Source organism: Artemia franciscana, chromosome 1, assembly GCF_032884065.1.
Source record: "Artemia franciscana chromosome 1, ASM3288406v1, whole genome shotgun sequence".
In the NCBI taxonomy this organism is placed as follows: domain Eukaryota; kingdom Metazoa; phylum Arthropoda; class Branchiopoda; order Anostraca; family Artemiidae; genus Artemia; species Artemia franciscana.
The window spans coordinates 57,398,091-57,410,481 of NC_088863.1; the positions used below are offsets into that span (position 1 = coordinate 57,398,091).

Below are 12,391 nucleotides of genomic sequence, written 5' to 3' on the forward strand. Positions count from 1 at the left end.
AATCACAAATAAGGAAACTATTTAAAAAGGTTAATTAGGGTATTGGGCAATTTTTTCTATGGATGAATTGTTCCTATATGATGAAGCCAAGGCTGTCTGTAGAATTTTCGATTAAATAGTAGTCATATTTGTTCCAATAGACATACATTTCAACCCCTCCTCCCAACATTAAAACTTAAAACTAACTGAAAGTACCCTGTATATGAAAGAGGCTCTCTCCCCTTGTCCCTGCTCTTTGCACAGAAATTTGACCTGCCCACTCAGCGTCTAATGTTTAAAGACCGAACGTACTAACACAGCATCAATGTATTTACTTAGGCTTAGGTCTTCCCACACCTACTGGCGCACAAGGCGACAGAAGTGCCTCTCCACGATGAACCCCAGGGCTGCAGACGAAAGATTTTCTGGTGAAAATGTAGACAGCACAGAATCCTTTTCGAGGCCTTGGCCGAGTGCTGCCCTTGTTCATGGATTTCACGCCGAGAGGAGTCCAACACTGCACATAATGAGGGAGATGGCCCTCGCCCACCCACACCAAGTGACCCCAATAAAGTTACTGGTTAAAAATAAAAACTGTAGTATTACTTTGAGAAACAACAAATTACCTGATCTGCTTTTTCGGAGGATTCTCGTAACAGGACAGAACTAGGCAAGTGGAAAACAATATCCAAATGTAACAATAATCCTAATAAATTATACGAACTGCCCATGGCTGCCCAGGTAGCAACAACTTACTAAATTTGCCTACTGGTTAACAAAATCCTTCGTTTCATGATAACCAAAGACAAGGATTTTCAATTTTCAAAGAAGAATTTCAAGAAGGGAAGCTAAAGGAATCTTGGAAAAGTTCTGGAGAGAAAGTATAAATTTGGAATAAAATAACACGTTCAGTGTCTGCTTTCTTTTGTAGCTTGATGATTCATCTGTTTGGAGCTTTCTCTTTTGCTTATTTCCATATTTATGCTTTTTCTTATTTTTTATTTTTTACTGACATAATATAAGCAGAAAATTAGCAAAAAGGTTTTTTTTCGTACTAGAAATAAAGAATTAGAAATTGAGTAATTTTCCAGTGACTAGCACCCTATCGTTCTCACTGTAAAATTAATATCGTAATTATAAACAGGATAAAAATTGTATAGATGTTTCTTCAACTTGAAATTGGGATTATTCAACCCAATAAACAAACGACGTAAAAATCATAATCACTTGATTTTTAATTTTCAATTTAAGGCACTTTTTGTGTTTTCAGTTCCGCCAAGTAAAACAATCGACTTCTTAAACGGCTCAGATAGATCATCTTTTTAGGCTTATGGAGCAGCTCAAGATAAATGGCTGGGAATTCAAGGTGAAACTTTGCCAAATGTGGTGTCAGCAAGACGTTTTGTTGGCTGGTACAACGGCCTACCTGACGATATAAATCTTACTGTTGATTTCAGTGTTGAACGGGCTGTTATCGTTGGAAATGGAAATGTTGCATTGGATGTCGCGAGAATTTTACTGACGCCAATTGATATACTAGCTGTAAGCTTCTCTTTGCTTGCTTGTCTCTTTACTGCAACTCTACAGCAAATACATGATTTTCTCTTATAATTATAAAAACAGGATGAGTAAAAAAATTCATAGTTTAAAGTATTTGTAGATCTACGGTTTTTTTTACTACCGGTGTAAATGTTATCTTTTTTTATTTCTCTGTCGACTTTTTTATCTATTCTAAGCAACTGCTTTTGGTACTTCCACTATTGTTAGTGCCAGGGATGCTTTGGCAACCGGTAATGTGTTTCAAGACTGCAAGAAATAAAATTAGTTTCAAAATATTCATTTGAATTTTTCTAGTGTGTAAATACCTCCTCCTACTCCTGCACATAGTTTTTGTTCTTAGTAAAACATTTTTCCAAAAAGGCCTTCCCCGCCCATATTTCACCCACCTTAGACTATTTCTGAACCTGTTCCCATCTTTTCCGCCTTTGGTTGTTTTACCTCTAGGCATAAAAAAAGAAATATTTTCCCCCTTCATTACAGAAAAAATGGACGAAAATTTCCGCGGTTTTTCCTCTTTTATTATTTGGTAATAGTGCTGCGCAAGTTTTCTACTCGTTCGTTTGTTTGGCCCACTCCTTTTTCGTATGTTCCTTTCAAATATTTTTTTAGATTATGCATTATTTAATTCTCTTTCAGTTTTATCTTTTTAATTTACTCTGACATTTTGCAGTTTCATTATTTTGACTACTTTGTTTTCGCAATGTTAGCCGTTTGTTTTTTATAATTTTTTTTGCTTGTATTGTTTTTTATGCTTTAAAATTCGAATTTGATTATTTGGGGATGGTGATAGAATCTTTTCAGAATAAATGTCTTATCGTCTCCTAATTACGACTCAAGGATACAAAGAGGGAAACGATTATGGGTAGTCTTTGCGCTCTTGATACATTATCTGTCAAAAATTTAAATATTAATATTTCTGATAATAATAAATTAAGTTTTAAAATGTATAATAAAACGGATGATTTCGATTTTGAAGTGATTAGTTTCTCATTCTCTGAAAGTAATATACACTCAAATATCAGATATTCGGCGTTTTTCTCACAGTTACTTCGATATGCAAGGATTTGTAGTAATTATATTGATTTTAAAAATAGATGTAAAATCTTAAGCCAAAAATTAATATTAAGAGGTTTTTCTGCAAATAAATTAACTTGGCAATTTAAAAAATTTAGTTTTCATTATAACGAACTTTTAAATAAATATCAAAAGAATTATCTGTAAATACTTGGGGAAATTTTTGGTTAATTTTGGAGGTTCGCGAAAAGTTGATGCAGCGCCATCTATTTTGTGAATTGTGTATCTAATAGAGCGGATTTTTCAAAAATATCCACATGGTAATGATGAATTCTATAATTGTTTTAGTTCATTCGGGTTTTTCGCAGTGGGTTAATATTTGTGATTTGGTAAAATTTATCACATTTAGTTTACCTATTGTTGCTAAACAGAGGAATGTATTAACAGGATAAGCTTGTTGTGGTGTTACTTGGTTGTTCTACGTTTGCTGTTTTTTTTTTGATAGGCATGTATTTTGGGGGTGATACCTGACACGGGGATACCATGGGTATTCTGTGGTAGGCCCAACACTGGACTGGGTAGAGAATTTAAAGTGCCGAAGTGCCGAAACCCTATAGGCAAGTGTATTCTCCTGATGAGCCCTTGTGTTGGGTTGTTGCCTCTGAATTATTTGTCTTTACTGTTTTTATTGTTTGGTAAATGACGACTTATACTTATTGACGACATGACTGCCTGTCCATGGATTGTTCTTTATGGTTGATTGTGTATGGCTATGCTGTTTGACCTATGTGATTGTATGGATGAGTAGGGTTAAGGCCTCATTCAAGTGCTGGTCTATATTAATCACTGATTTAGGAACAGTCTTCCTTTTTTCCTTCTATCTCCCTTTTTTTTTTTTTTTTTTTTTTTTTTTTTTTTTAATGTGTTTGTGCTGTTGCATTGGTGATTTCTCTTTTCTTTATATGTACATATATATATATATATATATATATATATATATATATATATATATATATATATATATATATATATATATATATATATATATATATATATATATATATATATATATATACATTTTTTAATGGTTTACTAAGTCCGAATAGGTCTACCATTAGTTGCAATAGTTGCAAATATAACCATTAGTTATTTAGTTGCAAATCTTTCTTTTTACCAACTAGCTGATAGTAAAGGGCATACCTCTTCATCGACCAATGTATGATGCCACTGGCCATGGATACCCAATGAAGCTCAAGTTTGTGCTTTAAACTTAGTTGTCGTTTTAAGAATAAATTGAGTTTGCCCAATCCAGAACTTGAATACAATTTTCTTTGAAATGATTTGCGATAACTCCAATACGCTTGGTGTCATTCTCTGTAAAATATGCATTATCTATTCTCATTGCATTTTAAAGCAGAACCGTTTAGGCTCTCTCTCAGGAGAAATAAGTCGGACGATCTTGTCATTTCGCCTGCAATAGTAGGCTCCCATTCCCAGACCTGGATTTTCCCGGTAGGCCCACTAAGCCCGGGCCTAGGGGACACAGTAAATTAACTAAAACTAGACTGATGTGATTTATTGTCAAAATGGTAGGCGCACTCTGCTGCCGCGCTGCCTATTCCCAGAAAAGAATAGGCATGATTTTAAAAAATACAGGAACTCCGAGGCCAATTATAAACTGTTAGATGTCTCCCAGGAATGAAAGCTGAGAGTTTGGTATCACCTCTCTATTTAATTACTTTTGGCTTATTAATTCTGCTCTGTTCAGTGCTTCCACTATCCCCGAAGTTTCGGGAACCTCCCCGAAAATTTCAAAAAAAGAGAGCGGCAGAAACGCTTGAACCTAGGAGCGACAAAGCTTTAAATCTGACCTAGCCCATTCCGTTTATGCTAAAACATCTCAAAGCTGAACATTATTCACAGCCATTTTTACATTAGGCTAAATTATTTATTTTTTGCATGTATTTCTAGGCTTCATTAGATCGGCAGTATAGTCTGCCTTGTTTTTCAGTATCAAACAACTTAAACTGATCGCTTCATACAACTTATCCTCATCAAAACTTATCCCATAAAGATTATGGATTTCTCCTTAACTTTGTTACAAATTCTGTCTAACGTTCTAGCACTCCATATCAATCAATAATTTATTTCAAACAGTTCGTAGTAACGAATTGTAAGCAAGGAGTGACCCGATTAAATAGTAACGAAACTCTAAAAAATCGGAACTTCGACGCCAATAGATACTTCAAAAGAATTGGATTTTTGTGCTGATTTCAAATAAATAAGTTTCATTAAATATAGTCTTACCCATCAAAGGTTACAAGCCTGAGAAAAATGCTTTATTTTCGAAAAAAGGGGGAAACACCCCCTAAAAGTCATAGAATGTTAATGAAATTCACGCCATTAGATTCAGTGTATCAGAGAACCCTACTGTATAGGTTTCAAGCTCCTATCCCCAAAAATGTGGAATTTTGTATTTTTCCCAGAAGGAAGATCATGAATGGGCGTTTGTTTTTTTTTTCCAGGGGTGATCTTAACGACCCAGTGGTCCTAGAATATAGGGAGAGGGCTCATTCGAACGTAAATTAAAAGCCATAGTGCCCTTTTGAGTGACCGAAAAATAGGAGGACAACTAGGCCCCTTCTCACGCCTTTTTTTTTCAAAATCGTTCGATCAAAATGTTGAGATAGCCATTTTGTTCAGCATATTTGAAAGGCTGAATAATTATGCATTTGGAGATGTCATGACCCCCCCCCCCCCAAAGCCCCTGGGGAAAGGTCTTCAAGTTATAAAATTTGCCCATCGTTTATGTACTGTATTTTTTATTGGGAAGTATGCACACATTTTTCGGGTGGGAAGTGCAAATTTCTGCTGGTGGGATTTTCCACGGGGATAATTTTCCATGGGAAGGGAAGTTTCCAGGGAGTGAATTTTCTTGGGAAAATTTTGCACTGGGGGAGTTTGCCAGAATTCCTACACAAAATTGTTTTTATAATTCTTACTTTCTCTTTTCCGTCTCAATTTTAAGCGTGAAGTTATTAAGGGTAATTCCCTGGCTAAATTTTCACCGAGATTGTATTGTCTAGAGGGTATATCTGTGGTGACGGTGTTTTTCCGTGTAGGTGGGGCCAAATTTCCTGGGATTATTCGATAAAGGTTAAGAAATTAATTTAAAATAAACCAGTTTTTTTTTCAACTAAAAGTAAGGAGCAACATTAAAACTTAAAACGAACAGAAATTATTACGTATATGAATCAGGTTTTCTCCTCCTCAACACCCCGCTCTTTACGTTAAAGTTTGAATTCTGTCCCAATTCTTTAAGAACGACTTCTGTTACCCTGTGTTCATTTAAAGGGAATAATAAGAAGCATTTTTCAAAAGTACTAAAAAACTTCAGCGTATAGAGCGAGGTGTTGAGGAGGAGCCGACCTCCTTCAGATGCGTAATAATTTCTGTTCGTTTTTAGTTTATGTTGCTCCTTACTTTCATTTGAAAAAAATTGTTTTTCTATTTAATTGTTAAAAAAAAAACTCCCAGTTCTTGTTCCTGTGCTCTTGTTTTAATGGTGTTGATCAGACCACTATAATGTTGTAAAAAGTAGAATAACCAAGGTGCAGTACATTTTTTGTCAGTTGAGAAAAAAATTGAATCGAAAGATAAGTGTGCAAACTAAAACTAGAATATTGGAATCTACGGTAATGACCGTGGTCAAATATGTCTCTGGAATATGGGTGCCTCGGAAAGCTGAGGATGATATGTTAAATGCTTTCCAGTGGAATTGTGTAAGGGTTGTCTTAGGTGCTCGTTTGACAGAACGTACATCAAGCAATAAGCTCTCCGAAAAACTTGATTTGATCTGAATTTCTACGCCAATAGTGAAAAAAAAGTTAAGATGGCTAGGGCATGCTTTACGGATGATTAGTCCTCGAATGAGGTGGAAAGAGACCATGCAGAAGGATTTAAAGGAAATTGGAACTTCTTTGGAGGGAGTAATGACTAAATACCGGAATAGATTGGGGCGGAGAATGACCGTGCTTTGCTGTGTTGCCTCGGGCGACTTAGTGTTGCTGTGAATTATTGTTATTAGTAATAACAATATCTCATTCTCTTTTCGAGCACATTAATAACTTTCTTGGCTTCACGTTTGATGCTCATCCTCTCTCCCCCCCCCTCATCCCATTGTCTCTTCTTTTAGAGCTTTCTAATAGTTTGTGATGTTCTGTACCCTATTTAATTTTTTCCTGGTCTTGAAAGCGTATTTTCCAATTCATGTTTATTTACAATTATATAGTGCACTTGTGTGACCATTTGAACAACTATTTTGATTCGAGATACTTGTTTCAAATGCAGCAAATATTTTTTTTCGGCTACAATTGGTCAAAGAGACGAAGGGGAGCTCCTCCCAGCATCCACACTCTTTTGTATACGAGAGAATGCTTTATTTTCAGAAAACTGACATATGCCGACATTCCCTTGATCAACTCTCCACGAGTAAAATAAAGGAAGTGATCTTAGTTGGAAGAAGAGGTCCTCTTCAAGTAGCTTTCACAATCAAAGAGCTTCGAGAAATTGTAAATATGGATAACTTGAAGCGGACATTTCATTTAGAAGACTTTAAAGGAATTGAAGACATCTTATCAGGTAAGTGAAATAATTATGAAAATTTTGCGAGAAGCTTATGTTTGGGAAGTTAAATGGGAGTTTACAAGTCCCTTTTAAACAAGGTAGTATACGTAGCCTACTACTTGTAACTACGGCTCTGTTTGGAGAAAAAGAGGTTCAAATTTGAATTCCGTCGGCAATTATCTATATATTGTAGAAAATGTTCCTGGTTAAGTGTATTGATGAATGTGTTTCAAATGGCGATAATAATGTGAGATACATACAATTTCGATTTGCTTCAAAAATAGCTTTCGGGCAGTAATTTTTACTTTCTAAATTTAGGACAGTAGAAAAAAATATTTTGGGGTCTGCTTTTTAGGTCTATCGCATTTCTATTTCCATAAGCAGCCGTACCACTGAACTGAGTCCTCTAGCCTCGTCTGGTAAAATAAGGTTCAGAAACTTTGAAGCACATCTGTTGAAATATAAACTGTCTTCACCTGTATTTGTATTTAAACTGTATAAACTATATTGTATTTCTCTCTTTCAAGCTGTGCTGCCAACAAGGAACCCATTTAAAAATTCGTCAGAAACCATAAAGCGGTAGGGGAAGGGGGATCTAGGCTTTCGGGAGATCAGTAGATTATGCTAGTTTGAATTTTGCTGTTGTTTCGATACAATTTCTTTTGTGTAATAAATGACTTCTGTTTACCGTGTGGCAATGGCAGAAACGCAAAAACGGTCATCAGCTCAGACCTCTGATGGGCTTGTGATTTTGGCCAAAATTGCCAACATTACTGTTTGTGCTTTATTTAAAGTGTAGATGTTACACTGAGGGACAAATAGGACCCTTTCTGCGTGAGAAGTTACCTAAGGGGCTCAAGGAAATTCTTTGAAAAATTGTTAGAATAAGGTAAAACATGGATATTTGCGTGTAAGAAAGCTTTTTTGCGCACAGAACATTCCAAAACCCTCATAAAACATGTGATCCCCTACCACTCTCCCACCCCAATCTTTGACTGTACGAAAGTATTAATGTAATTTTTCCTGTATTACTAATGTTTTAGGTTTGTCGAGGCCAAGGAAGAGACTAACGGAACTATTATTAAAAGCAGTAAGAACTTCAACAAAGAAAGACACCGATAAAACCATGGAATTTAAATTCTTCAGAAATCCTGTAGAAATTATTGGCAGCAATGAAAAAGGCATCGAAAAGCTTGTTGTTGAATTAAACTCACCCAAAGGCGAGTTAAGTGAACATCAATTAGTTGAGTCAACTGGTCTCAAGGAAAAAGTTCACTGTGGTCTTCTGATTAAAAGTATTGGTTATAAAAGTGTGCCCTTAGCTGATGAATTGCCTTTTGATTATAAATCAGGTGTTATAAAAAGTGACAATGGTCGCGTGTGGGGAATGCAAGGTAAATTTTCAATTTTGACTTTCCTTTGTTTTTCTATGGTTAGTATCTGTTTAAATTTAAAACTTTGGTGGAATGATGTCAAATTGTGTTTTTCAAAATGCTTAAAATGTGTCGTCAAGTCTATATTTGTGTGGGGGGAGGGGGGCTTTAAGGGACGGCAGTGCCTTGTTTTGATAATTTTTATGTTCATTTTGACCAGTTCTTTCCTGTAACTAAAACCAACAAAAAATAGAGTTTTTTGCGACTTTAAAAGAAGCAAAGGTCTTTTGTATTATCGCTTATTCTCTACGTCGACCAAATATTTAATAAATGAATGTTAACATAGACAACAAAAATAAGAAGACTCTAGTCGAAGGACTGTTTTATTTCGTATTTTGTTTTGATGTTTTTTTTTGCTATTTTTGTTCTTTTGAGGTTAACATCTTTTCTAGAAACTTATCTTTCAATTCCACATGAAATGCAGAATTTTTTTTTTAGGATTAATAATTAAGAGAGAGAGAAAAAAAAACAATAATTATTTGTTGTGGTTTACTGATAACTTGCCTTCTTTTGAACCAAAAAAAGAAGAAATATTGTGTTAAAAATTGGAACACGTTTAAACCCCCTATGGCGAATAAGAATAATAAATGCCTCGTGCTGAGGTAATTAGTTTTGAAATATAAAATTGGTAAAAAATTACATACTTTTCAAAATATAGTAGAAATGAAAATAGAAAATGAAGAAAGGAATTAAAATTTGCTCATTTTGAACCGCAGATATTCACCAAAAATGACGTTGTGTACAAAATTTATAGAAATACTTGAAAAGAAAGCATTTGATGACAAAAATATATCTGTCTGGCTTGGAAAGCCTAAACTGTGCATTGTTTGAAAAAAAAAAACAACAAAAAAACAGTGTTGATTATCAAACAGTTCGTGGTAACGAACTGACCCGGCTCAATAGCAACCAAAACTCTAAAAAATGGGGTTTTGATATCAATAGCTACATCAATAGAATCGTATTTTAATGCTGATTTTAAATATATAAGTTTAATCAAGTTTAGTCTTACCCATCAAAAGTTACGAGCCTGAGAAAATTTGCCTTATTTTAAAAAATAGGGGGAAACAACCCATAAAAGTAATAGAATCTTAACGAAAATTACACCATCAGATTCAGCGTATCAGAGAACCCTATTGTAGAAGTTTCAAGGTCCTATCTACAAAAATGTGGAATTTCGTATTTTTTGCCAGAAGACAAATCACGGGTGCGTGTTTATTTGTTTGTTTTTTTGTTGTTTTGTTGTTGTTTTTTTCCAGGGGTCATCGTATCGACCAAGTGGTCCTAGAATGTCGCAAGAGGGCTCATTCTAACGGAAATGAAAAGTTCTAGTGCCCTTTTTAAGTGATCAAAAAAATTGGAGGGTACCTAGGCCCCCTCCCCGCTCATTTTTTCTCCAAAGTCAACGGATCAAAATTTTGAGATAGCCATTTTGTTCCGCATAGTCAAAAACCATAATGACTATGTCTTTGGGAATGACTTACTCCCCCACAGTCCCTGGGGGAGGGGCTGCAAGTTACAAACTTCGGCCAGTGTTTACATATAATAATGGTTACTGGGAAGTGTACAGCGTTTTCAGGGGATTTTTTTGGGGTTTTGGGGGTGGGGTTGATGGGAGGAAGCTATGTGGGAGGATCTTTCCTTGGAGAAATATGTCATGGGGGAACAGAAATTCAATGAAAAGGGCGCAGGATTTTCTAAAATTACTACGAAAAAAAAACAGCATTTCTAGCATTACTATAAAAAAACAATGAAAAAATAAACATGGAAAAATTTTTTCAATTGAAAGTAAGGAGTAGCATTGAAACTTAAAACGAACAGAGATTATTACGCATATGAGGGGTTCTAAAAACACTTTAGCATAAAGAGCGAGGTATTTAGGAGGAGATAAATACCTCGCTCTTTATGCTATAGTATTTTTACTAATTTCAACTATTTATTCTACGGCCTTTCGGATTCAGGGGTCATTCTTAAAGAACTGGGACAAAACTTACGATTTAGTGCAAAGAGCGAGGTATTAACGAGGGTACAAACCCCCTCATATACATAATAAAAATTTAAGAATATAAAAGTTTCTTACGTAAGCTAATTCTTAAGTTAAGTATATTTTTTACTAATAAAAACATTCGTTAAAAATTAAAATTTATAGTTGCCTTTTTATGTAACCGAAAGATTGCAGGGCAACTAGGCTTTCTCCACCCCTTATTTCTCAAAATCGTCTGATCAAAAGTAAGAGAAAGCCATTTAGCCAAAAAAGGAATTAATATGCAAATTTCATTTTAATAATTTATGAGTGGAGAGCCAAAATCAAACATGCATAAATTCAAAAACGTTCAGGAATTACGTAAAAAAATCTAGTTTTTTTTAACTGAAAGTAAGGAGCGACATTAAAACTTAAAACGAACAGAAATTACTCCGTATATGAAATGGGTTGTCCCCTCCGCAATCCCTTGCTCTTTACGCTAAAGTTTGACTCTTTGCCACAGTTCTGCTTTTTAAAATAATTAAAAACTTTAGCGTAAAGAGCAAGGGATTGTGGAGGGGACAACCCATTTCATATACGGAGTACTTTCTGTTCGTTTTAAGTTTTAATGTCGCTCCTTACTTTCAGTTAAAAAAACTAGTTTTTTTTATGTAATTGTATTACAGGAGCATCACATTGATATTGTTAGTTTTTATGGCAGTTGGTATTAACCAAGTGACAAATAGCAATCGCAAATTCTGTCGGTCTGTCGGTCTGTCTGTCGGTCCCGGTTTTGCTACTTTAGGTAAGCTAGGACGATGAAATTTGGCAAGCGTATCAGGGACTGGACCAGATTTAATTAGAAATAGTTGCTTTCCCGATTTGACCATCTGGGGGGGAGTGGGGGCCGGTTAATTTGGAAAAAATAGAAAAAAAGAAGTATTTTTTAACTTATGAGCAGGTGATGGGATCTTAATGAAATTTGATGTTTGGAATGATATTGTGTCTCAAAGCTCTTATTTTAAATCCTGACCGGATCTGATGACATTGGGGGGAGCTGGAGGGGGGAAACCTAAAATCTTGGAAAACACTTAGAGTAGAGGGATCGGGATGAAACTTGATGGAAAAAATAAGCACAAGTCCCAGATACATGATTGACATAATCGGAACGGATCCGATCTCTTTGGGGTAGTTGGGGGGGGGGGTTATTTCTGAAAAATTAGAAAAAATGAGGTATTTTTAACTTACGAACAGGTGATCGGATCTCAATGAAATTTGATATTTAGAAGGATACCGTGTCTCAGAGCTCTTATTTTAAATCCCGACCGGATCTGGTGACATTGGGGGAGGGGGAAACCTAAAACTTGGAAAACACTTAGAGTGGAGGGATCGGGATGAAACTTGGTGGGAAAAATAAACACAAGTCCTAGATACATGATTGACATAACCGGGACGGATCTGCTCTCTTTGGCGTAGTTGGGGGAGGGGTTGATTCTGAAAAATTTGAAAAAATGAGGTATTTTTAACTTACGAACGGGTGATCGGATCTCAAAGAAATTTGATATTTAGAAGGATATCGTGTCTCAAAGCTCTTATTTTAAATCCTGACCGGATCTGGTGACATAGGGGGAAGTTTGGGGCGGGGGAACCTAAAATCATGGAAAATGCTTAGATTGGAGGGATCGGGATGAAACTTGGTGGGAAAAATAAGCAGAAGTCTTACATACGTGATTTACGTAATTGGAACGAATCTGCTCTATTGGGGAGGGGGGGGGGTAGTTCTGAAAAATAAGAAAAATTACGTATTTTTAACTTACGA

General features: G+C 35.4%; 2 protein-coding genes across 11 annotated transcripts in view; one reads left to right on the forward strand and one right to left on the reverse strand.

Moving 5' to 3' along the window:
• LOC136031733 (NADPH:adrenodoxin oxidoreductase, mitochondrial-like) overlaps positions 1-12,391 on the forward strand; it is a 53,722-nt gene that overhangs the window by 19,816 nt on the left and 21,515 nt on the right. For all 8 annotated transcript variants that reach the window (XM_065711504.1, XM_065711442.1, XM_065711471.1 and 5 more), the window contains 3 exons: positions 1,306-1,521; positions 7,002-7,194; positions 8,223-8,573. In XM_065711504.1, coding sequence (XP_065567576.1) covers positions 1,306-1,521; positions 7,002-7,194; positions 8,223-8,573 — 760 coding nt within the window. The remainder of the gene's footprint in view (positions 1-1,305; positions 1,522-7,001; positions 7,195-8,222; positions 8,574-12,391) is intronic.
• The window catches only part of LOC136031767 (uncharacterized), a 95,945-nt gene that overhangs the window by 16,589 nt on the left and 66,965 nt on the right, over positions 1-12,391 (reverse strand). The gene's annotated exons all lie outside the window — the stretch shown is intronic.